Raw genomic sequence first — 27,070 nt, 5'->3', positions numbered from 1 at the left:
CAGAGTTACCATGGCAACACATGCTAGAGCTGGGTCATCGCACTTCAACTTTACTTACTTTTTTCAACTTTATTTAGAATTGTATTCCAAAATTGAAATCTGTAAAATGTAAAAGATCCAAGTGTGTGTGTTCCTTAACAAAGGACTTTGACAGAATAGAGCGGATCTATTGATGTGACCCAGGTCTGACACACAAACACACACACACACACACACACACACACACACACACTGTCTAATCAAGGCTCTACAGGTCTGGTACAGTACCCATCAGCTCTTCCTCTGCATCAGCGCCCTCGGGTTCGGGCTGAGAGCTCTCTGGACGATGACAACCAACGCACAAGGTGGTCACAACACAGTGGAAATGTTTACAGACAAATGTTTACACATAATGAGGTATGCAATGGTGTAGACCGGTGATTCTCAGAGTGGGGTCCGGAGGAATGAATTATAACATTGTGCTGTATCATTATAAAGTACATATCTACAGATGGGGACCATTTGCGGCAATAAAAGAAGCATACTGTGTCCATTACTACCATCCATGTTAGCTTTACCAATAGAAACTCTGATTGTGACACATCACGTCAATCTGTCATGAATCAGTCACTTCAGTCAGGGTGCAACGGACCGTTTGAGTGACACAAAGCCCAAACTAGCTAGCGAACGAAGCCATGAAGCCGGCCAAGCTAAAGCGACATCTGATTATAAAGCACCTGGAATATCAGGGTAAAGAACAAAGTGGTGTTAACATGATTCAAATTGAAATGTTTCTGTTTATCACTAACAAACAGATCTGAAGTATTTAGGTTGAAAAGTTTAAGAATACAAATAGTTCCAACGGCATCTAAGAGTGCAAATGGTACGATTCTGAGGGGTTCCTTGGTAGGGCTGGGACGATACACCTATCTCGCAATTCCATACTATCACAATACTTGCGTGCCGATTCGATGTGTATCGTTTTTTTAAAAGTATTGCGATTCTACAAGTATTGCAATTCGATATTACGATTTATTGCAATTTTTGTGAACTTTTGTAACACTAGACCATGGGGGAAAAAGTTGAATCATACACTTCTAGGGGCTTTTATTTTGGAAAATAATGAAATTAATACAGTAAAAATGTTTGATTTCAGCATGTATGTAGTCAGAGATGTCCTGAAGTCAAATATATCGGTCAGGCATTATTTATTAATACATTCCCTCACAAATTAGTGGTATTTTCTTTTTAAATCATAAGGGACATGTAATGTGTTATACTTCTGGTGAATATAATCCAATCAATCCTATTTCCATATATGTATTTTGAATATACAGTTCCCTTTGTTAACACCTTATTTTGAAAATCGGACTCAGTCACACGTGTCTACTTCCGCTAAGTTCTCCAAGTCCATCTCTAGCTCTCCCGTCAGCTCCGTTCTCTTTATACATCCATGGTCAGCTCCATCGGGCCGTTTGAATGCATTTAACATAAATGTCAGTATATGGTTGCTCTACAGTTGTAGCGTCGGCCGATTTGACCACGGAGATGAGAGTGACGGCCGGCTTGATCGCTCTGACTACCACAATAAAAGCAGTAACTTCCTTCTACCTCCGTATAGACTCAAATGAAGCAAATATAACGATTCTGGCATTAAAAAATCTATTTCAAAATCGTAAAAAAAAAAAAAATTGCAATACATAGGTGAATCGATTTTTTCCCCACCCCTAGTTCTTGGAACATTTTCTCCCCTGTAAGTGGTCCCTGGAGTAGACTGTATGGACTTGATCCTTACACAACATTATTGTTTCGCTATTAGAAATAACAAAATAAGAACAGAAATAATATCATAAGAAATTTCCCTCTTCTCTTTTTTCCTAAACTTTATGAGAAAAGCAGAATAAACCAGAAATGATGTGCTCACCTGTGGGTGAGCAGTATCCAGATGTAGTGGTCTTAGTCTTGGCCTCGTTCAGTTTGGACACGCTGTTGGCCCTCATCCTGGGTGTCAGCCTGCTCTCTGTTGGTGTTGATGAGCGCAGGCCCAGACGCAGAGCGGTCTCAGCTGACAGACGGGGTGAGGAGGTGGAGCTCCGTGTCATTGTACACTCTGAGTCACTGCGGGCTGAGATGGAGCCCAGACGGGTCCTACGCGGCTGAGCCAGCATGTCCAGTCGTGACAATCCCTTTCGACCGGATGGCGGCTTAGAGGTGGAGCTGGTGGTGGACACCTCAGAGGCCACAGACACCCTGTCTGCATCGGCTAGATCCGTGTCAGAGGTATCGCCCAGCCGGGCACGGCGGAGAAGGGAGGCTCTTGTGGGCCGCGGCTGAGGCAGCGCTGCCTGCTTGCTCAGGGAGGCGGTTGTGGCTGCCTGGAGAGTGCTCCTGGTTTTGGAGGATCCACTAGTGGAGGTTTTAGACCTGTTATCGAGTTTGGAATGGAGAACATCATCCGAGCCACGTCCGTGTGCTGAGCGTCCCAAAGGTCCAGAGTAGGTCTCCTGGTCTGAGGAGAGGATGTCAGAGATGGGGAAGGAAGAGTTCTGGTCATCGTCGGTGAGATCCAGAGAAGGCTGGCGTCCTCTGGAGGAAGCAGAGGACGGCTGAACAGAGCGCCGCGCATCAGTCCGGCTCGTCGCTTCCGAAGTTCTTGTTTTAGTCTTCCTATCCAAGCGGTCACGGGCACTTGCGTTAGTGACGCTGGTCTTGGAAGCTGTGCTGATGTTGCTCTTCTCCCTGTGCATGCTGCTGAAGGAACGTCGTTTATGCTCGCCACCGGCTTTCCTCTCTGCCTCTCCCGCCACATGACTAGCTGTGCTGGCCGTGTCGACATCTGACTCAGGAGAGATGGAGTCAGTCCGAGAGACGCCAGTTTTACTACTTTTCTGGTCTAGTTTGTTTTCATCTTTTAGTTTGGCCTCAAGGAATGCCATGACAGCTTCAGTGTCCTTCAGGAGCGTAGCAGTATCCATGCTGCCCGTGGAGTCACTGCGTTCGCGCCCACCGCCGCCTCTGTTGATGCGAGGGATGAGCTCCGCGGGGACATTAGCGCTGGGCTTCTCGATTGTGAAGCTGCCCTGGCGCACAAGGGGCTTCCCGGACTTCTCTCCTCCTTCTCCTGATCCTCCTCCTTTCCTCTCCTCTGACCTCTTCCTCCGCTCAGCGCTGCCAGAGGACCGGAGGGGAGCCTTGGATGGGGAGGATGTGGAGCTTTGCTTCCGTTTACTGGTCATCTCGTCGTCCCTCGTGGGAGTCGGGGACTCCCCGTCTCCCTTGTTCTCTTTTTCCTGGGGTTCAGTGTCCTGTTTCTCCCCAATCTCGGACCTTAGTCCAAGAGCTTTGGTGCTGGATTTAGCCCGGGGGTCATCCACAGGGAGCTGGGGGAGGGTCCTGCGCTTACGGTCGGTCAGACTGGAGGAGGATTCGCCTCTGCTGAGGGAAGCAGCAGACTCAAAGGCATCGGTTCCTAAAAAACAAAGGACAAACTCACTTAAGATTTTTTTTATATTAATTAAAAGCTCATTCAAGTGATTTCAAGTTCTACTCGACATGCTTTTAAGGGAAAATGTATTGTATTTAACAAGAATTTACTCCAGCTCATTCATTCATTCAGCTATCCATTCTCTGAGAGTCAAGTGACTATGTACCTCTCTCTTTGTGGAGGAAGGCGGCTGTTTCTGCTCCTGAGCCCTCTGGGTCTGTCCTGGTGTGATTGGCAGCTATACTGGCCCACTGAGAGACCCAACTCGAGTCGCCAGGGAGAGCCTGAGGGGGTACGAGAGGGGGGTGGAGAGGACAAGAGAGAAGGACAACAGGAGTGAGAAAACCAGAAGCAGTTTAGTCAATTAGTGGTGGCACAAAATGCAGATCTGGAGATTAGCATTTATGAGTTCATCTGAAATGTAATACATGATGACGGAGATTGTTAGGTTTGTGGGAATGAAGGGCATGATGTTAAGACAAATTCCTGTATTTGTATTTTATTTGGAAATCAAAATATGTCTGATTTGAGGCTGCTGGTATGCCGAAGAAAGAAACCCCACAGTCATCTTAACAAGCAAGTTTTAAGAAAAGCTGAACAGTTGTTCTTCATTTTACTTGGAAAATGTTGTCTATCTAAATGGTATAACAGACTTAGAAATAGATAGATAGATAGATAATGCTCATACATGCTGTCTCCTCCCTCCTATGAAATAGCCTGGAGGGCTGAGCGTGTGTCTCCACATCTTAGTGTGATCTAGGTCAGTCTCTGGGAGGACTAGCCTACTCCCATGAGCAGGCTGTGGGAGTAGAGCGGTCAAGCCATGGGAGTGACTCACATTATGAAACTCAGCCACGACTCTGTTATACTACACAGGCCTGAGAGGCATAATGAAACAATAGGCGTCAGGTCATTTTTTTATAGTGGGATTTTTACCTGATCTAAACAAAATGAACAAAGAATGAGTCACCGTGAGCAACATCAATATTGGAGTAATAGTAAAATTGTTTCGTATAGTTTAGTTGGTAGTCTTAGTTTGTTAAATAGGATGAGTAGGATGAGGGTTAAACTTTATCAAACCACCTTTTTTATTGAGGTGAGTGGGATGTAGGCTAATGTTTCTAAGTGTCTTCTCCATTTGTTGGATCTCATACGGTCAGCTGCCAGAGTTTTCAGACATCTCATCTCCCACCGCCTTCATCGTTATTATTATTTATATTTATATAAATGTAATTTATGGTGCTGTTGGATTGCTGCTAGACCGCCCCGTTAATACAGATGCGTGCGGGAGAGAAAACTGTTTTTAACGACAGAGAAACTGTTGTTTTTGAAAGGCACAATGACGAAAAATATGGACTGAAGCAGAATATTTTGTTGGATAAAAACATGCAGTCAATTTTTGGAAATAATTACGATCTCTCCTTCAATACATTTTGACTTTTGGACTGAGGACTGAGGTAATTACAGATAGGGATGGAGCACCACATTGCTCGCTCTGTGTGTGTTTGAGAGAGAGGAGGGGAAGAGAAGGTGGAAGGTAGGCTAATGCTTCTGTAAGTTAATAATAATTAGAATGTCAACGTTATGGAACGAACCGCTCGGTGCAGCCCTACTTCGTCATAATGAGCACGTTGTCTTGTTCGTGCCTGTCCCTGTCAAATATCTGTCCATCCTGTAAACCTACAGTCTACCTATCTGAATGAACACCATTGCACACCATGGTTGTATACAGTATGTATCCGCCGTGAAAAACATTCAGATGTCAAAACATTTATTGTGCATCACATTTTCCGCCCCACAGTTTGAGAACCACTGGTATCGGTGAACATATGAGGAGAAGTAGTGAAAAGCAGACAAAGAAAGACAGAGACAACAAGGGAGAACCATATGCAAACTCGGAGAAAAAAGAAAAGTAGGAACAGGAACTAAAAACAAAACAAATACAAAAGACAAAAATGCTGTTAAAGTACGGTTTTCTACCTCTTTCCCCGTCTCTCCTGTCTCCTTTCCTTTTCCTTCTCTGTTCAGGTCTGACAGACAAGAGGACTCCTGGTTCTGCTGCACACCAAACACCTACACATGTTTGAAAAAGCAGGAGCTGACAATGTGGCAATAGATGGACATTTTGCTGAATTATAATGCATGCAAATCTTATGACATTATGTACTGTCATACTTCACTATCTTTTTTTTTTTCTCTATATGCTCCCGAAGCATACAAGCCCTGTAGCAACACTTTGTAATGATAATGAAATACCTGCATGATACATAAACACTATGGTAATATTATTCTAGCGCTCTCTTGATGAACAAAAGTGAACTGAACGGACAGAAGAAGGTGCTGTTGAATTAAAGCACCGATCTGCACTTGATAGTTGAGCACCATGGCAACGGACAGAAATCACACACACGCACACACACAATTTACAAAAGGGAGAGAGAACGAGAGCGGACAGACTGTGAGCAGTGTGCCAATTAGTGTGTCAGTTAATTACAGGAATTAGCATAACAACACTTCCAGTTCTGAATGTAATGCACTCAGACTGACTAGAAATACACCCCGCTGGTTATAATCACTGCTCCTCCTAAGATAACACCTGTATACAACTCTTAAAGGGACAAGTTTAGTCAAGTTTAAATGATGTATATCTATGTAATAAACATTTATAGGCAACAACTTAACTTCCTAAAAATATATTCCGAATCTGGTAGGTGGCAATTAAAAAGTGGAGTGAACTTCCGTCTGGAACGGTTTAGCACTCTTTGCTTTTGTTGTACCTATTTAAAGGAAGTCTTTTTATTTCGTACTTTTTGGTCATGAGAAATAATAGCTTGTCCTCTATTTTTAGTTTCCCACCCTGAAACTAACATCAAACCATCTCTCTCTAAGTGTGCTGCTCAGCCCCTTTCAGACTTGTTTTCTGTGCCACAGGACAGAGTGAGAAACAGATGACGACTCTTCAGCCTCCCCGGAGCATCGTTTAATAAAACACGGCAGTGCTTGATGGAGCAATTCTCCGCGGGCTATTACAGAAGCATTAGCTTTACCAATGGGACAGAGAGGATGGAGCGGTGGTCAAGCGAGGCAACTGAGAGACGATAGCTTTGTTTTAGTGGCAACAACACAAGCCAGTCTCAAAGGACTTTCTAACCCCTAAAAGTGCCAACGCAGCAAGTAATAAAGAGACGATTAACCTTGCTCTGCTCTGTTTGTGCTCTGTCAAATTCTCCTCTTTAGAGTCACTGCAGAGTAAGTTTAAATGATGCTCTTGTCATTCTACTGTACTTGCTACTTTTACGGTCACAAATAAGCAAAAGAAGGCACTAAGGAAGATTTTATGTTTTCTGGGGTGATTAGACCTACAGTAACAGTAAAAAAAATAAAAAATAGTTCTCTAAATAACCTCCATTTGAAATGTCAAACTTAGTGTGTAAGGTCAAGTATTTATTTATTTTTATTTTTTTATCTCCAAAGCCTTTTTCTGGGCATGAGATTCAAAGGGAATTGCATTATGTTGCTGCATTTTTGCAGAGCAACATGAATAGAAAAAGATAATCTCCCTCAGTTTGTGTCAAACTTTACTGGCTTTTAGGATGATTGTACTTAATAAATGCAAGTGATGCCAACGTCTTATGAATTACAAATCAGACAAAAAGTACCCAGCTCCATGCAGTCTACAGTCTACTCAACTGTAGTCAACTATCTAAACTACATAAAGCAATGCAAAAAAGAAAAATCACAAAGTGTGATTACATTAATGTGACATTAGTAAATACCAGAGATTGATTAAAATATTTAATCACGATTAATCGCATAATTGTCCATAGTTAATCGCAATTAATCACAAATTAATCACACATTTTTTTATCTGTTCAAAATGTACCTTAAAGGGAGATTTGTCAAGTATTTAATACTCTTATCATCATGGGAGTGGGCAAATATGTTTGCTTTAGGCAAATGTATGTATTTATTTATTATTATAAATCAATGAACTACAAACACATTTAGCATAATAAATATGCTCAAATCATAACATGGCAAACTGCATGTGATTATCATAAAGTGGGCATGTCTGTAAAGGGGAGACTCGTGGGTACCCATAGAACCCATTTACATTCACATATCTTGAGGTCAGAGGTCAAGGGACCCCTTTGAAAATGGCCATGCCAGTTTTTTCTCTCCAAAATTTAGCGCAAGTTTGGAGAGTTACTTAGCCTCCTTCGTGTCAAGCTAGTATGACATGGTTGGTACCAATGGATTCTTCAGGTTTTAAAGTTTCATATGATACCAGTAACTTCACCTTAACTTTAAAACTGAGCCTGTTAGAATCTTAAAAACGCAAGTTGCGTTAATTACCTCCGCCAAGGCCAAAGGCCTAGGAAGGAGGTATGTTTTCACCGCCGTTGGTTTGTTTGTCTGTCTGTTAGCAGGATTACACCAAAAGTTTTGGAGGGGTGGGGTGTGGCACAATGGACAATCCATTCGATTTTGGTGGCGATCCGGATCATGATTCATTTTTTTTACAGATTCCGATCAACCAGAACATTAAGACCTCAGGGTGTAACTTATGACGTGTTGATGACGCGTTGATGACACGTGACCCCGCCTCCTTCTGAGAGCAGAGAGATATGTGTGTGGATGTGTGGAGCTGCTGGCCGTCCGCGGTGAGAAAGAAAAAAGCGGTAGACGATGGGATGACAGACAACGTAGCGTAACGTTATACAGACATAGCAAGGCTGCTGAATGACAGAGGCACACGGAAACACAATGTATTAATAATAAGCCGAACACCTCACGGTACCGCCAGCTGTGAGCTGTGATCTGTTTTTAAAATCATGCGTTGGCGGAGGTCTGCGCTCTCCGAGTGTAATTCTAGTACATTGAAAAAATCAGCGGCATTAAAACGAACATGCGTCAAAGAGTTATTATCGCATCAACTTTGACAGCCCTAGTCAATAGTCTATATCATGACGTACAACAGTTACAATCGCAAAAGAAAACAGAGCTGTGGCCACAAGGATACAACACTATATTGCAGTGTTGTAGAACAATGATGTGTGTGGCTCTTCCCATCTCTAGGATTGAGCTTCAAAGGGAATTGTATTTTGTTGCAGTACTACGCAGAGCAGACAGGGTCAGCAAATTGTTTCTTTTTATCACACGTTGGTGGTGTTTATGGCATAAATTCATCATTTTGTAGCACAAACTGAGAAAAATAGAGATTCTGGGTTTCTCAGCTGTAGTTATGTTATCTAAACGGAAAAATAATCAAAAGAAAATTTAAAAGATGTTAAAAACATCTCTGAACATTCCTACCTTGTCTATCATGCGCCTGGCCTCCTCTTCCTCTGCGTTCCTGTTCTCCAGTTCGATAGTGTAGGTCCCCTTATCGCTGTGGTCGTCCTCTGCCTCCCCCCCAGCTCCTCTCCCCACGACCGAGGCGTCCTCGCTGGGGCTGGTGGGGCTGCCCGTCGCCAGCCCGGTGCTGATTGAGCTGCGACCGATACTGGGGTCCTCTGACCTCTGCTTGAGAAGGACGCGGGCAGCCGTGGGGGCACCTGCAGTCACTGTGGCTGGTATCGGAGCTGGGACTTTACCTACAAGTAACGTAGAGCAGAAATAAAGCTGTTACAAAAAATGGACGTACAGAAACAAGTTGCTGTAGAAACAGATTATTGTCTATCTAAAGACTGTTATTAATATGTGACAACAATAGCTGAATGAATGACAACAGCCCCTGATTAACAGATTTACTGACACTTCTGCAGATTAACACTGAAGTTTTGTTTAGTTTCACTTTTCATGCAAAGAAATACTTTCTAATAGAGCCGTCAAAGTTAACGCAATAATAACTTGTTAACGCAAGTTTGTTTTAACGCCACTAATTTCTTTAACGCATTAACACAATTGATCTTTCGGAGGTTGTAGTGGGTTCAATTTTGAAGCTAGTGTGGAGACTGAGATCATATGAAACTAAAAAACCTAATGAATCCATTGGTACCAACCATGTCAGACTAACTTGTCGCAAAGGAGGCTAAATAATGCTCTAAACTTACTCTAAATTTTGGTGAGGAAAAACTGGCATGGCCATTTTTAAAGGGGTCCTTTGACCTCTGACCTCAAGATTTGTGAATGTAAATGGGTTCTCATTGTTTTGCGTTGTTAATTGATTTCAAATAATAAATATATACATACATTTGCATACAGCAGCATATTTGCCCACTCCCATGTTGATAAGAGTATTAAATACTTGACAAATCTCCCTTTAAGGTTCATTTTGAACAGATAAAAAATGTGTGATTAATTTGTGATTAATTGCGATCAAATATTTTAATCGATTGACAGCCCTATTAGTTTCACTTTTCATGCAAAGAGAAATACTTTCAAACAAAAGACGGTGGAGCCTTTGAGGTGTCTTTGACTTAATCTCATGAATCACTCTCTCTCTCTCTCTCTCTCTCTCTCTCTCTCTCTCTCTCTGTCTCTCTGTCTCTCTTTAAAACGCACTGATTTTAACTTTGAACATTTTCTTTTGGAAACACACAAAACTGTTTATAGAAAGAGTATCAGATGAGATATGATAAAACAGTTTTATTACCTGAGTCTGAGGCTAACGTAGCAGAGGTGGAAATGCTGAACACCTTAGGGTGAGAGGGAGGCTGGGGAAACAGGGCCTCCCCGCCAGCTCCTATCCCCTGTAGGGGTGCAGTCTGGGAAAACGAATATGACCGGCGCTTGCGATGGTTTTCCTCGTCGTAGAACTCGATCATGAAGGAAGTGCGGCTGCCGCCTGTTCTGGACCCACTCACAGTCACGTTCCCCCCTCCTGCTCCCGCGTAGCCGTGCGCTGCTTTCAGGCGCTCCTCGAGGGCGTGGCGGCGGTTGGCAAAACGTAGGCCCACTCCGTTCTCTGAGTCACTCTGGGTGCCATCCTCATGCTTGCTGCCTATCAGGACACAAAAAAAGAGAGAACACAGTTGAGTTTTTACCATTCCTATTTTTCAACAACAATATACTAATTTTCTCTGACAGTATTCCACATGACACTGTATAAACACGTTTAATATTTACAATTCACAATCAAATAGACCTGTTTGCTTCCCTGGGATAGGTTTCAATCAACCCCTGACTTATACTGTAGCATGTACATCAACTAACATTCTTAAATCCATCTCATAACTTGTGTAACAACAGCTGTTGTGCATCCATAAAGATACAATACAGCAGTATAGTGCCATGTACATTACAACCATGTGTGTGGCTGTTCCGATGTCTACTTAAATTAAGCGACCAAGAAGAAGAAGAAGAAGAAGAAGAAGAAGAAGAAGAAGAAGAAGAAGAAGAAGAAAAAAAGTCCCATATAGACCACAGCACAGAACCACATCCTCCTGAAAGCCCATCCATGGTGGATACCGCAACAAGAAACAAACCATTACAGCCTCAATGAACTATGAACTCTCAGCTGTGGCCTGAATCTAATCATTCAACCATCCAAACAGACCCAGAGTTCACAACACCTGCTTTACCTACCACATTACTGCTATTTCTACATTTTGATCGGTCTGGGTCGAAGCAGCATGTCCTCTCAGTTTTGTGCGAAGGCAGACAGTGTGCCACGCTAATCCAGACATGCCACCCACACGGTTACTGGCCCTGCCTACTGCCAATGAGAGAGAGAGTGTGGTAGGGGGAGGGGAGGAGGAGAACGTGGAGGGGGAAAGCAGAGTAGGAAGCTGGATGAGAGGGGGGGGGCTTCAGGGATGGAGGAGGAGGAGAGGTCAGACTGGTGGGAAAGAAAAGGGGAGGCTGAACTGGGAAGGAGGATGGGGGAAGAGGAAAAGAGGACGGGAGGATGGGAAAGGAGAGGAACTGAATTAATTGGGAGAAAAGAAAAAAAGCCAAAAAGAGAGAGAGAGAATGAGAGAGAGAATGAGAGAGAGAAAGAGAGTGAATCCTTAATTTAAGGAGGCTAATGATATAGTATATTGCCACTACAGTTGACAGCCACTCACACTATCAGCCAGTCAGTTAAGGAGCCAGCAGGCAGCCCGTCAGAGTATCAGAGAGGAGGGGAGGAAACACCACAACACTGTTGTTGTGGAAGACCATCGGAAAACACTTCACTTTCACAACTATTTTGCACAGCTTTGGATCATGGAATATGCATATACATTTTCTCATGCTATCTCCCTACTAATAAATGCAAAACAGAAACTATGGTATGAAAATAAACTCATACTACAGCATCACTCCATAATCTCCATAGAGTCTACATCTGTCCCAGCTCACCAGCAAATTCATTTAATCAATTCATTTCTATACATCCTATATAGTGTAAGTTTATATATTTACTAGGGCTGTCAAAGTTAACATGATAATAAGGTGTTAACGCATTAACGTAACTTATGATTTTTAGGTTGTAGCGGGTTCAGTTTTAAAGCTAGAGTGAAACTAGAAAACCTAAAGAATCCATTATTACCAACCATGTCACGCTACCATGTCAGGAAGAATGCTGAATAACGCTCCAAACCTGCCCTAAATTTTGGTGAGGAAAAACAGTCATGGCCATTTTCAAAGGGGTCCCTTGACCTCTGACCTCAAGATATGTGAATGTAAATGGGTTCTATGGGTACCCACGAGTCTCCCCTTTACAGACATGCCCACTTTATGATAATCACATGCAGTTTGGGACAAGTCATAGTCAAGTCAGCACACTGACACACTGACAGCTGTTGTTGCCTGTTGGGCTGCAGTTTGCCATATTATGATTTGAGCATATTGTTTTATGCTAAATGCAGTACCTGTGAGGGTTTCTGGACAATATCTGTCATTGTTTTGCGTTGTTAATTGATTTCCAATAATAAATATATACTGTACATACATTTGCATAAAGCAGCATATTTGTCCACTCCCATGTTAATAAGAGTATTAAATACTTGACAAATACATAAGTTACATTTTGAATTTATTTCACTGGAGTGAAATATCCAAGTGGTGATGTTTAAAGCTGTTTTCCCCATAGCTACACTGTGCAAGAGATAAATCTAGTGCTAGAGGTGGACTCCATGAGGAAAGAGGACAAAGTGCTTCCATGGCTGAGTGGACTATAGTGGTTTGCCTGGGGAACTGTCCACACACGGTGACTTTGAATCAGTCTGATGCTCTGATGTCTTTCTTTCTAGATTTATCTTTACTGTGATCTGCGCTCAAAGTCATATTATGGACAGTATGTACCGTATGAAAATGATGGATAATTATTTACTAAGGCTTCAAATATTTAATCGTGATTAATCGCATGATTGTCCATAATCAATCACGATTAATCGAAAATGAATCATACATGTTTTATCTGTTCAAAATGTACCTTAAAGGGAGATTTGTCAAGTATTTAATACTCTTATTAACATGGGAGTGGGGAAATATGCTGCTTTATGCAAATGTTGGATATATGTATTATTGGAAATCAATTAACAAAACAAAACAATGACAAATATTGTCCAGAAACCCTCACAGGTACTGCATTTAGCATAAGAAATATGCTCAAATCATAACATGGCAAACTGCAGCCCAACAGGCAACAACAGCTGTCAGTGTGTCAGTGTGCTGACTTGACTATGACTTGTCCCTGGTCATGCTGAGTTTTTAGCGCAAGTTTGGAGAGTTACTTAGCCTCCTTCGCGACAAGGTAATATGACATGGTATGTACTAATTCCTTAGGTTTTTTAGTTTCATATGATACCAGTATCTCCACTCTAACTTTAAAACTGAGCCCGCTACAACCTAAAAATCGCAAGTTGCGTTAAAGAAATTAGTGGCATTAAAACGAATTTGCATTAACGCGTTGACTTTGACAGCCATACTATTTAGATATTGCACATTGGAGAATGACAACAACAAGTGCAACACTGGTCCAATATAGACAAAGGTGATGTGTCCTGGGGCACTCCACTGACTTCATACATGAGGATCAGTTTACTGGTCAAGTTAGTACTGCTCAGCCTGTGAAAGCAGGTGTATATAATGTCTTTTGTAGCTCTGGAGGAGATGTCATAGTGATGTCACGGAGGGTTATCTCGATTCAGCCTTGGAAACTTGACATTTAAAACAGAAAGCTTGTGTTACAAATGGGGGGTGTAGCTTGAAAGACAGGAAGAGCCAGACAATATGGTGTTACATTATGGGAATTGTAGGATCCAATATTTTTGGAGCCTGACCCATACTAAGGACTGAATATCAAGATATCTCAAGAACGTATATTGATAAGAAGTGAAAGCCAATTGGTCGTTCCATTGCAACATCAGCGCCCAGCAGCAAAGCTATGCTTCCGCCATTTTGGACGGAAATAGACGACCGGACGCCAGTAAAACATCCACCTACAAAGTGCCGTACAAAAGTAAAACAAAACTATTTATATTTTATCGTCATATTTATACTTCATACTATCATAACTATTTACTTACTGCAGAGGAGCATATAATGGACATAAATAGAAGTTAGAAAAATCCAGCACACAGATTTTGAGAGCAATCTCAAACTTTTTCATGTCAAGGATCCAAAATCAATGTCTAACAGACCACAGATCATGGATGTAGAAGAGGGTCCAATAGACCACAGACCATGGATGTAGAAGAGGGTCCAATAGACCACAGACCATGGATGTAGAAGAGGGTCCAATAGACCACAGAGCATGGATGTAGAAGAGGGTCCAATAGACCACAGAGCATGGATGTAGAAGAGGGTCCAATAGACCACAGACCACGGATGTAGAAGAGGGTCCAATAGACCACAGACCACGGATGTAGAAGAGGGTCCAATAGACCACAGACCATGGATGTAGAAGAGGGTCCAATAGACCACAGAGCATGGATGTAGAAGAGGGTCCAATAGAGCACAGAGCATGGATGTAGAAGAGGGTCCAATAGACCACAGAGCATGGATGTAGAAGAGGGTCCAATAGACCACAGACCACGGATGTAGAAGAGGGTCCAATAGACCACAGACCATGGATGTAGAAGAGGGTCCAACAGACCACAGACCATGGATGTAGAAGAGGTTGTGTCCTGTGCTTTTGCCCTGCGTGTTAGTGAATAGCCTACAACTACATTAAATAATGTTGATGTCATGCTACTAGCACTACTAGCTACTGGCCGATAGCCGGTTGTTTGGGAACAGAGATGTTAATACATCCACCACGGTACAGGCTGACAGCATACAGCCCATGGGTGTATTATAAGATAATCAAAGTGATGAATTACAGCCAATATATCCATTATTACAGCCGCATACAGCTAGCAGGAAGCTGGCAGAACTGGATATGTCATATGAGCGTGCAGGGCGGTGCTTCCCGTGGGTTTGATGCACGTTCATTATGCCGAGGAAAATAACTCTGGATTCAGCTGTTAGTGAATTTTACAACTTTTAGGACTCAATGATTTAAATGAGGACTATTTAAGTATTCGTACTGAGAAGTTGAATTACCTCAAAAAAATGATCCTCTGATTTACAGACGTCTCTTTATACATCCATGGCCACAGACTCATTGCCGTTTTCAGTCCAAAATGGCAGCAGGAGTTTCGTCTCTTTGCTTCTATACTCTTTGTCTGAGGTTCTGCTGCTTTCTTTCCTTCTTTTTTTTTCTTTTTTTGGAGTGCTCCTTTAAGTACTGTTTCTACAGCGGGGTATCACAAAAGCTCTGTGGCCTCGGGCATATTTCGGAGACTGCGGCTCATTTGTCACATTCCACCACTCACCTCCTCCATCTTTCCTGTCTGTTATCACTGTTTGAAATTTAATAAAAGCATACGTTTCATTAAAAAAGAAACAAAAGACTGAAGCATAAATGGAACGAGACAGGAAAGCAGCAGAGCGTTACAGTTGCTGGAGCAGATCAGCAGATAAAGCTGACGGAGAGGGGCAGGTCCTTCATGCTGTGTGCTCCGGACAAAGAGGCCGTTGGCAGGGCCGGAGGAGAACAGAGGTATCTGTGAGAGTCCAGCGCTCTGCCCCGCTCGCCCCGCCATGACTCACAGGGGAGCTGGACTCTGTCTCCACCGCTGGCTGCACGCATGCACACACACACACACATACACACACACACACACACACACAACTGACCACCAGACACAAGCATGCACTGACTCTACATGCATGAACGGCCACAGACAAGCAAACATGCAACCCCAAACACACATACAATTGTGCTGTATAAGAGCATAGAATAATATGCATACACAATATTGAAGCCTTGTGTATCTGTTAGGCATTTACTACGACTGCAAATTAATATCAATGCACATGAAGTACTCATCATGAATCAAAAAATAATCCTGCAATCTCAATAACATTTCAGATCCCACATTTACAGCCTCACACTGATCAGAATCACATCTCACTGGCACAGAAAATGCACAGATTTTCAGATAATACATGACAGCTCACATTCCAACATTGCTAGTGATAACAGGCAGTATAAAGATGTATCCTCTACATTGCTCCTTACAGCAAGAAGACAAACACTCACCTTGATGCTCACAAATCAAAAGCTTTGGCTCAGTTGCCTCCTCTCAATTTCCTCACTAACCACCTCTGCCTCTCCCTCTCTCTCTCTCTCTCTCTCTGCCTAGTACCTCTACGACACACCCTGAGAAACATCACTCTCGCCTCTCCTCACACGTGCTACTGTCTGCAGATCAGTGCTGAGCATGTCTCAAACACACACATGCAGCAAACACAGACACGATGGATTTCAGCCAAGCACGTCCACATGCGAGCAGCACATGCTTCACACGCGCCCTCAGTCAAAACTACAATGCGTTTCTCACACATGCTCCTGCAGCCTCACACTCACAGACACAACGATGCTAGTAATGTGCTATTTGTAAATGCATGTCTGTATAGTCTCTTTCCCTGCCATCATTTGCATCTCTGTTACTATAACAACTATCTGCCAAAAACTGCTCTCTCCTCCTATCACCGCCTCCCTTTCCGCTTTCACTGCAGTCCAGGCAACAAGCCTCTCTCTCTCTCTCTCTCTCTCCTTCCTGCCTTTCTTTGTCCAATCACCTCTGCTGTTTGCTGCTCTCAGCGTAACAGTGAGGTTCTTCTTCACCCTCTCACCCATCTCCCCACTGTACCTGTTTTTGCACACCTCACATGTCCACAGTCGGCATCAATAGACAGCTTTCCATCCAGCTGTCCACCTGCTCTCTATCCATCCCTCTTTGTCCTATCCCTCCCCTTCCTCCTCCTCCTCCTCACTCCACCCCTTCTGTTTCTCTCTCTCTTCCGCGGTTATTCTTGGTTTTCCTCCCTTAAGTCAAGTCACAACCACCTTGGTTTTGTCTAATTTCCCTCTCTTCCTTCAGATATTGCTCATCAAGTGTCAATCAGCCACAGCTTCGATTGGAGAAAATGCAGTGTCTAGCAGTCAGTCAGACAACATAATCATCCATCAGGTGAGTCATGCTGTCAGCCAGTTGACATGCATGTAGTACTACTTACTCCATCTAATGAATTAGCTTCCCCGCTTTACACTCCTGCTTCATAGATTTCCATTTTCATCAGCTCCTGTCTGCTGGCCCCTCCCCCCCCACACATGTCAACAACATCATAAATTGGCCTCCATTTAATTAACTCATGACCAGCATGTAGTCCACCATAGCAGAGCATCCAACTTAAACTGTCTTTACTGCCAGTACATACATAGCCTCGCCTTGTGTGGCCATTTCTCACAGATCCCCCTGGCAGCAGGAGCCTACTCAGCAGTTGGCTGCTTGCAGGTAAAGGGAACAAAGAAATGCAGAGAAGCATGCAATTTACAGTCACAGCAATCTCAAACCTAAACCCCAAGGATACATAGCAACAAGCCCACAGAGGTAAGAGATGATTTAGATATCCACACTAACAATGCAAAAGAAAACAGAACCCAAAGCCACATCTAAAGCTCTTGTCATGCATGCCTTGGAGTAGTATATGAATAGAGTATGTGCTCCTCACTAAATAATATGTCTGTAAATGGTGAAAAAGTTAAATTCAATGGGGCGGGGGCGGGGGGGGGGGGGTGTACTACTCAGGCTAAGCCTCGTCATTGGATGTCAGAGCAGTAGATAGGGGTTTAAATGTTTCTGTCTGCTAGCTGCTAATCCCTTGGCTTGGTTACCACTGCCAACAACCCCTGTAACAAAGAGTAACCCGGTCTTCACATAGTAGAGGAAGAGACCAATGGAAAATGTAAACAGTGTGAATAAGGCTCTTTTGTGAGATGAAGGAAGGAAGGAGAAATGATCAAAGAAGAGGTAGAGAACCAGAAAAGGGTACAACAAAAACTTCCACACACATAGAAATGTTAAAAGGGACTGTGTGCAAGTTTTTACCAAATTAACATTTTTTAATTGTTTTTTATTGCCAATGTGTGACCAGGTTGTAACCTAACCTAAAAAATAAGACCTTCCGTGACTTTCTGGGTTTCCTCTATCAGCCTGTAGTCTGCTTTTAAAGTGGCAGTAGGCAGTATATTTTTGGCATCATTGGGCAAAAATTCCATAATAACCTTTCAGCATATTGTAATTCAAGTGTTCTGAGAGAAAACTAGACTTCTGCACCTCCTCATGGCTCTGTTTCCAGGCTTTAGAACATCTAGCCAGTGACGGGAGACTTTGACCAATCACAGGTCATTTCAGAGAGAGAGCGTTCCTATTGGCTGTGCTCCGGCTGGTGGGCGGTGCTTAGTATTTCCTCAACAGATCTCAAAAGACAGTGTGCAATGATAGCTAACGTTCGATAAGAAATGGAGTCCGCTGACGGCAACAAACAACCAACGCCCGCCACAACTCAGACTCCAGCACAAAGTCCACAGAAGCACAAAAAAACCCAAAGTTATATCTCGTGAAGCCCGTCTTACAAAACCGGAATGTGACCGACGTCGGGGGGGAAACTAGTATCAACATAAGCCGGACCTTCATATGGTTTTGGGTATCAAAACGGACCCGAGCTGTTAAAATTCCTGTTGGACAGGTAAGCTAACATTACTGCCAAGCATGTGAAACATAGAGTGATACTGTGGTTTTAGCTGGCTAATGTTGCTAACGTTAATCAACATGATGCCCGTCAATCACGTTCAGTCTTGTGTGTGTCGCCTCATTGTTTTGACTGATGCTCGCTCGCGTCTACGTAGTGTGAACACAAGGGCGAGCAACAGGACGCTGACTGACGTTGACTTAACGGCCACAGGTGTCATGTTAACAAGCTATTTCTGATTCTTACATTGCGTCCCTTTAACAGAAAACAACATCCACCTTTTAGCCTTTTGAGATGGACCGGCACGTCACTCTTGATGCTCTTGCTGTCGTCCTCCGTTGACTCGCTGCGCACTAGAGTGGGGTCGTTCTGGGCCAGCCAATCAGCCACCTTGCTCTCCGATGCCATCATAGCGGCTTGCAGTGTGCTCAAGTCCCTCCCTCCTCCTCCTCCACTTCCTGCTCCACTCTTCTTGGAGCGAGGTCTCGGGTGGTCGGGTTGGAACTTTGAGACATGGTCTTTGATGGTGACTTTCCCTGGAGAAGTGTTGTCGAACTCTATGGTGAAGGAGGCGTGGCCTTGAGCTGTGGAGCAGACATGGCAGTTTTGTTACTGTCAGTCATTAAGTAGTACTAAATATAGTGGTCCTGGGTGAGGCACTTTTAAACAATGAATTTATAACTCTGACTTCTTGGTATAATCAATAGACTATATATAAAGATGGACGACATGACAGCTCCCCAAAAGTGAAGCCAAAACCTCTCGCTCGCCCCCTGGTGGCTGGCTGCAGTATAGGTCATAAATCCCGCCTCCTCCATGTTGGTGGATGGGACATGGGCCAAACTAAAAAGTCACGTCAAATAATTTTTTCCCAAAGATGGTTTCTGTCATTTTAGGTAGTTCTCTATAGTACGCTGATGTATGTTCAAGTGTTCATTTTTTGGATAAGTTTGGTTTTAATTAGTTATTTGATGCTATAAAATTGGGGTGGGACGTCATGATGACAGCTGTGAGTCTCTCTCGTTGACAAGCTGCGGCCGTGCTCGGCTCGCGATTGGTTCAGGCGGTAGTGGTGTCACGGTGAGGACATTTTCACACCGGTTAATAAACTCACCGACACCGGTGTTACCGATTACACCGGACATTTTACAAGAAAAGACGGCGCTCAATATATGCAGAGCGCTTCCTTTGATCTTTACCGCTGGATGGCTGTGTGTCTGGCCTCTCCGGTCGAGCTTTTGCTGTGGGGCCTCAGGTTTCCACCTGCGCCACGCACACCAGCTGTGATCACTCTGTCCTCCGCACGAAGTACTGCCAAATAGGCGCTTTTGCTTTTCGCTTTGACACCAAATCCTCCGCCATCGTCTTGTCTGTCAACTCTCTTGTCCCGTGATAAGTGTGTGAAATATGACTCCTGCTACTCTGAGCTGAGACACTTTCACTTTGAGTTTGCAGCGTCTGTCGTCCAACTATGTATTGATTACACAGCGCTGATACGGCAAAATGAACTAAATGGGTTTTATTTCTATAAAAAAAAAGCAAAACGACGGTGGGGGCGGCGGGCAAGTAATGTAATCGGTGTAAGCCCAACCACCGTGTGACACCAGTAACACCGACTACCGCGGCAAGCCTATCGGGCAGGTGACCTCCATATCGCAGCTCCACCGCCCGATCAATACTGCGCAGACTCTGGCTCTAAATGCTGTCAAAATCTCATGATGGCAGCTCCCGTATCAGGATATTTTGGTTTCACTTCTGTACAGTGAGAGGAAGTGAGACATATCTTCCATCTTTATATACAGTCTATGGTGTAATGAAATTATAGAAATATACAGTACATGGATATTTATCAAAATATGATCAAATAAGCTGATGGCTTCTGTTACAGAATGATTGCTACTCTTTGTGCTAGACAAACAGTGGCCACTTCCTGTTTTCTGTTTATTAAATTAACGTCTCTTTGTGCCATAAAGGTTTAGAACACGTTTCACAAAGGCTGACTTGATGGGACTCAAATCCGTACAAATTGTACGAATGTCACAAATGAATGTAGTAGTTGTTTACTATCAGTATTTATGAGCTACTACTTCGCAGACACTATAACCTTACATTCTCTTTAAACTCTAAAAGAGACTATTTTTATTGACCATAAATCCAAATAAATGAAATGTATACTTCACCTGCAGCGGCGGTGCCCTCTGTGTCCTTGGTGGGAATCTCATGGATGCCGTTATTGACCATGTGACCCTCCTTAGTTGGCATCTCAAAGTAACTGGAATCGTGAGCGGTGGACGCATGGAGGCCGTCCTCTTTAGCTTTCTCCCCTCGACGAGCCTCTTTGCTGTCTGAGGTCGAAAAACACATAAAGATGTTACTAAGGTTAATGATTTCAAATTTTGATGTTTATGAACACTAATGTTAAAAAACTTGATGCTCAGAGAATCGTTCAATCTTTCAATAAGTCCTTCTGAGTTGAAACAGATTATAACATATCTGTATGACTAGTATAGCAAAACTATAATCTCCATAACCAAAAGTGATATATGAGGTGTTATCTCTAAAACTATTGTCTGAGATATTGTCCTTAAAAATAAAACAGCTTATATAACAAATACATGTATTAGCTTATAACGTTATATGTAATAAATTTGCTTTATTGGAATTTCCAAAAGCACACAAAGGCAAAATAATGGAGGTTGGGTGGCACTGTTGACGGATAACTTAGCTACTTTTAAAGGGACTGTTTGTAACTTTTTAAGCGTATAAATGTAGCGGGTCGCCACACATGCGCGTTCGCATATGCGCGCCCGCGTGTGGCCAGAGCCTCGTCTCCTCTGCCTGCTTACCTTCACTCAGACAGAGCGCGCGTTCTCGCGTACTCGCTCCACCTCTACTAGACGTGAACGCGCGCTCACTCCACACTGCAGAAGAGTTAGTTTAGGTCTGAGAAAATATAGTGAATGTACAGGGGACGTTTGTGCAGAAATAAATGCTGCAGCTCCTCCAGACCAACAGAGGTTTTCCGTGTCTTGTGAAGTGACGGGGCTCCTCCACGTGTTACGTTGTCGTCTCGTTACCGACCGGGTGCCGGTGTCTCCCTGCGGCGGCCGGCTGCGGTCGGGAGGCGATAACGTAACTCGTTGAGTAGCCCCGCTGCCTGAGCCTGCGCTGAGGCAGGAAAAGCCAACACTAGGATCAGCATTGATTCATGGAGAGACCTTCGTCTGGTCAGCTAACATTACTGCCAAGCAGCTGAAATATAGAGTGATATTGTGCTATTAGCTGACGTGTGTCGCCTCACTGTTTTGAGCGATGCTCGTCCATGTCTATTTAGAGCGAGCAAGCGCGAGCTCAACGCTGACTTTCGTTGATTTCATGGCCACAGGTGTCGCTGTTAACAAGCATTTCTGAAAGTTACAAATAGTCCCTTTAACCTACATCTGCAGATGTTTTTCTCACAGCAAATGTTAGAAATGTCAACAGATATATCAAATACATTTATTTAACAACCCAAACTACTCGTCAAAAATGTTAATGTGTTAATGTGAATTTAGCGTTAACCTAACTGCCTTAAACTTATTTGGCTAGCTAGAACCTAGTTCTAGCTAGTTCAGGCTAAACTATCTCCTCACGTAACATTAACACATAATATAACATGACAGTTAGTGTTATATAATGATATATCATTTTGTGTATACTGCATAAAGCACAATAGATAATCTGTATGTTTCCAGTTGTCATAAGAACACTGTTCATCAGTTCAGTTCATCTTCACTGATGTCATACAGGAGTGGATGCAGTTACAGTCTGCCACAGCTTCTGTCTAAATCTTGAGCATTTATTGGTTTAAAAGCATAACATCCCAATGCTTCAATGTCACAGTGAGAGATGAATACTAGGATTCATTATCAAAAGTTGAAAGTGAAAGGTCAAGCTAAGTTCAAATTGGACCAATTCAATCAAGGTCCTCTCTTCAGCAAGTGTGTCTCACCATTTATCAGAATTACCATCTCCTTCTAGGGGAGGACGCAGCCCTATAAACTACAAATACTGCAAGGACATGCACAGATGTCTGTCTCTGTGTTTCTCTCTCACATAGACACACACACAAACACACACAAGTCATGTCAGTCACTCAGGACGAGAAGTGCTGGTGCAGCTCTTTGGGGCGCTCACAATATGGAGCACTTATTTTCTCATCTGTTCCTATTAACAGACAGAGCCTCTGTGGGATGTGAATATGATAAATGATACTTTCAGAAATTACAGCGGCCATCTGCTTCATGTTGGGCAGCAAATGTAGGAACATATGGCAATTGACAAAAAAAACAAGATACGGGAATTGACTTTGCAGAATATAATTACTAGTAAGAATAGAGAGTGAATTTCTCATGAATAATAATATTTTATCAATATGATGTTTAGAATATCTGAATTAAAAGGCTTGTTTTCCACTTCAGTGTTATCAACTAAACAGAAGTACTAACAAATCTCTTTGGACTCATCTTTGAAGCAAGATCTGGGCTTGCCAGCATAAGCTGCTCTGCAAATTTGGGAAGATTTACAACGTGGATTTAAACTGAGAGCAAACATGAGACGGATCAAATATGATGCATCAATTGTGGCACTGTCCAGAGGTAATAACATTTTGGGCAACATATTGGTTATAAATTTCCGACTATGTCCAACAGCGAGTCTACTGGGAAGTAAGATAGACGGAGTAACGTCAAAAGTATTACAACACTTGAATGCATTAGCCTTTCTCTCAGTGAAACGGACAATACTTATTAAATGGAAGGTGAGGTAAGCAAATTGTTTTAATATAGACAGCCGGCTTAATGATTATTTGGACTTTGGTATTTATGAAGTAGGCAGCATTGTTTCTTCAAGATCTTGGCAGTGGTCACACAGGCTCTTTGAGTTTAATTATGTCAGCTTTGAATAAAAGACGATGAGGGCAATTATATGGCAATTAAATGGGTATATGTTGGTGTACACTGTATCATAGATTTATGTTTGTATGGAGTTTTCTGATAACCCTATTTTGAAGCCATGGCAGTGAGTGGTAATCACCAGGACACAAGGATCCTGATGGTTACCTTCCCACCCCTGAAGATCTTTTTTGTAGACAGGCTTTAAAATGGCTTTCTGATGTGCCTGTTGTTGAGTAGCCGGTCAGGTGCTCAGTGCCTGCCTCACTGAACAAGGCCATTACCATTGTCTATTTGTTGTCTTTGTGTGAGTGTGTGGGTGTGTAGGTGGGTGGGCGGGGTGCAGGGGCTTTAATGTGCTATAACCTGCCCTGTCTGTGTTTGTGTATATTGTTTTTGTTATCTTTTTATGTGTTCAAAATGCACCTAAAGGGAGATTTGTCAAGTATTTAATACTCTCAACATGGGAGTGGGCAAATATGCTGCTTTATGCAAAATGTATTTTGGAAATCAATTACCAACACAAAACAATGACACATATCGACCAGAAACCCTCACAGGTACTGCATTTAAAATAAAAAAATAAAATTTTGGAACAAAAAAAAAGAGAGATCAAATATGGTGAATGATGCTTAAGATCCAATGACTTAACTGAGAAAGTAATACCATGCAAACAAGACTGACAAGTTCAAAAATAAACGTGTTAATCAGAGAAAAAACTACAGTAAGTACCGTCTCTCCATTTGCTCATTCCTTGAAATGATGACTGACTAAACTTCCTGGATCTCACACATGAAATACGTGCAAATAAGTGTGAATACTCTCAAAGCATTCCACTGACGTCACCATAAATCACATGACTGGTCTGGGAAGCACCTAGTAATTCATGAATGAGTTTAATGGCGTTCATGTGAAGACAAAACAGTTTAAACTAATGCTTTAAACTGTGCTGCAGGATTTTCTTATTTGTCAGTTTACCATGAACATGCAAACCTGCTTTATAGAATCAGCTGTCATGTTTTCCATTAGAGTCTAATACATACAAAGATTAAAGCTGATGACAGACACAGCCTTATAGATTAATGATACCCTGGACTAAGGCTGCACGATTATGGCCAAAATGATAATCACAATTATTTTGAAGAAGATTATTTGGAAGAGAGAACTTCCACGTAATCCGGCCACGTAACCATTCATTCATGAAAAGAAATCACTAGCTTTAGGATCCTCCTTACCCCGGGAATATGCACCAACATTAATGGTTTGCAAGAATGTCATTTAACAATGTAATGGGAACTGAACAGAAGTCATCCTGGCCAGTCATACTGTAAACCACAGCACAGCGCAGCGCCCATTGAAAATAAAAATTGAATCCCCCAAATCACACTTCAGGATTTTCTCTTACGAATATATATAATATATATATAACTATCGTTATTATATCGACCTTTAGAAATCCACTATCTGTCGGCCTCTAGACCGAACATTTCTTGAAAGATCCACAGGTAATAAATCAGGTCAGACTAATAAAAAGTTGATTCAAATTGACAGCTCCTTTATCAGCTCCATTAGCCAAAGTATATGGAATCGAGAGCAATACTTACCGGAGAATTAGAGAACGGTTAGCTAATGATCGCTGCAGTGCAGAGTGAGAGCGTGGTCTGTTTGAACGCTGTGTGTGCATGAGTGTGTTTGTGTGTGTGTGTTGGGAGGAGTGGGGGAGCTGGTGCAATGGCGTAACCCAATCGGCTTGAGTGACAATACACAAGGAAAGGGGGTGGGGGGCTCTGACAACACAGCCTATTCAGTGGGAAGGAGAAAAGGACACACACTAAACTTAACTGACATTCACATGCATGCAACAAAAAAATCGCTTCCTGTCCAAAACCTCTCTTTCACTTCCCCTTCACTGTATATCTGATGTTAACAGTTTATTAGAGCAGATATAGGCCTAGAGGTTGCGATCACACTTTTTTTAAAGACATGTACACTGATAAGATCTTCTTTTGATGCTGATATCCATGTAACCTACATAAATACACTGTGCAACACCCCCCCGGGAGCATGCTGCTTGCTTCACACAACAAATCCAACATCAAAACATCTATTCAGTCAAAAAGTCAATGCTCCAAGAGGGCAAAATACCTTCCACTCACCCACTTCCATGACTGAAGTAGCCAATCCCATTCCCCTGATTTTTTTGGAACGCTTTTAGGTTTTCAAATCACCCTGCCACAGATTTACGCCAAAATTACACTCTTTTCTAATCTCATTCTAACAATAAAATACTTATATAGCACAGGAATTATTTCTAACCGATTATTTAAAAGATCTGAAAAAACAAAGTATTCCTTTTCAGGCTGGCGAAGACGCTCCCAGACTGTCCATCCAGATGTGGCGAGAGATTTGAGGACGCTTCAGTCTGCTCCAATGTTTGTGTGTGATTAACCTCCCCCCACTCCTCTCTGACTACACTAGTCCACACTAAAGCAGCCTGGCACAGACCGATTTTGTATCGCCGAGCTGTTTCACTATTGGTGTAGCCTCTAATCCTGTTACTCTGACTATCCAGCACCAGTTAACGGGATCCCCCCCCCCAGTCCAACGGTCACTATACACACACACATATTGTAGGCAAACAGTCATACACACAGGCTCTGAAAAAACCCTTTGTGTGCACTTGGATGTACATTGTTACACACACACACAAACACACAGTCTGGCTGAGTATTACTCGTTCAACACAGAGCAAATCAACTGAGCTAGAGGGCATTAAGATCAAGCTGCTGTTTCACTACGGAGATAAAATCATCTGCACTGCATGGCTCAATTTAGCATTGCATTTCATCTGTGGGCTATCAATAGCATACTGTTTGTATCATACAGTAATAAAGACCTACTGCACAATAACGTACTTTCTTTTTGCTGAAAATACATATTAAAAGACATCCTGAAATGTTAAATGTGCTATTTTTACACACAATGCACGGCTACAATAACATTAAACTTCAATATTATATCAAATTCGGTAGGAAATCTGTGCCTTGTGGCCATTGTCATTAGGGCTGCGTGATATGAGCAAAATATGCAATATGTGCGGTAATGTTAAATACTGCAATAACAATATTACTTGCAATAAATAAACAGATATTAAAATGTACTCAGTTCTGCCTTTCTGCTGTGTTCAGTTTATGCTAAAATACAACAAACTGCTTGTTGAATTAAAAAAAACTAAAACACTGAACGGAACACAAAAGGCACCGATACAAACAGTCAGACAGACAGTTATATTTTGAAGTGCAGTTTTTTACTAATACTCTTTCAACTCACTTAGAAAATTCATCTGGATGTTCACAATAAACGTTCAAAACAATAACTTAAAAATGATTTCTCCATCACAACTCCAGGCACCAGTTCCTCTCGCACTCTCACTCCTCTCACTTTCATCTTGTCACATTTTCCTCCTTCAACCATGCAGAGTAGTATAGCAGCACTAGTCTAATAAACCTCACTCGCATGCGTGCAGATTCTACCCAATCAGACGATGCCTAACGGCGAGGGCTCCCTGTCTGATTGGCCAGAGAGTTAACAGCGTGGCGCATACAGCATTAGACAAAATAGCGGCTACTGACAGAATGTCATTTAATACGTTGTTACTATA

The 27,070-nt window shown here is 42.6% G+C and overlaps 1 protein-coding gene across 9 annotated transcripts in view; it reads right to left on the bottom strand.

Moving 5' to 3' along the window:
- The window catches only part of cep170aa (centrosomal protein 170Aa), a 66,379-nt gene that overhangs the window by 6,958 nt on the left and 32,351 nt on the right, over nt 1–27,070 (bottom strand). For 6 of the 9 annotated variants that reach the window (XM_037781613.1, XM_037781612.1, XM_037781618.1 and 3 more), the window contains 8 exons: nt 20,659–20,823; nt 18,757–19,062; nt 10,062–10,409; nt 8,780–9,060; nt 5,444–5,536; nt 3,630–3,747; nt 1,904–3,448; nt 268–318 (listed from right to left, as the gene is read on the bottom strand). In XM_037781613.1, the coding sequence (XP_037637541.1) occupies nt 268–318; nt 1,904–3,448; nt 3,630–3,747; nt 5,444–5,536; nt 8,780–9,060; nt 10,062–10,409; nt 18,757–19,062; nt 20,659–20,823 (2,907 nt within the window). Of the gene's footprint in view, nt 1–267; nt 319–1,903; nt 3,449–3,629; nt 3,748–5,443; nt 5,537–8,779; nt 9,061–10,061; nt 10,410–18,756; nt 19,063–20,658; nt 20,824–25,565; nt 25,855–27,070 lie in introns of those variants that run through there. The other 3 variants (XM_037781617.1, XM_037781619.1, XM_037781621.1) reach the window with 2 other exon arrangements.

Source organism: Sebastes umbrosus, chromosome 10 (genome assembly GCF_015220745.1).
Source record: "Sebastes umbrosus isolate fSebUmb1 chromosome 10, fSebUmb1.pri, whole genome shotgun sequence".
NCBI classification, from domain to species: Eukaryota; Metazoa; Chordata; class Actinopteri; order Perciformes; family Sebastidae; genus Sebastes; species Sebastes umbrosus.
This window is presented reverse-complemented; position numbering and strand designations above follow the sequence as displayed.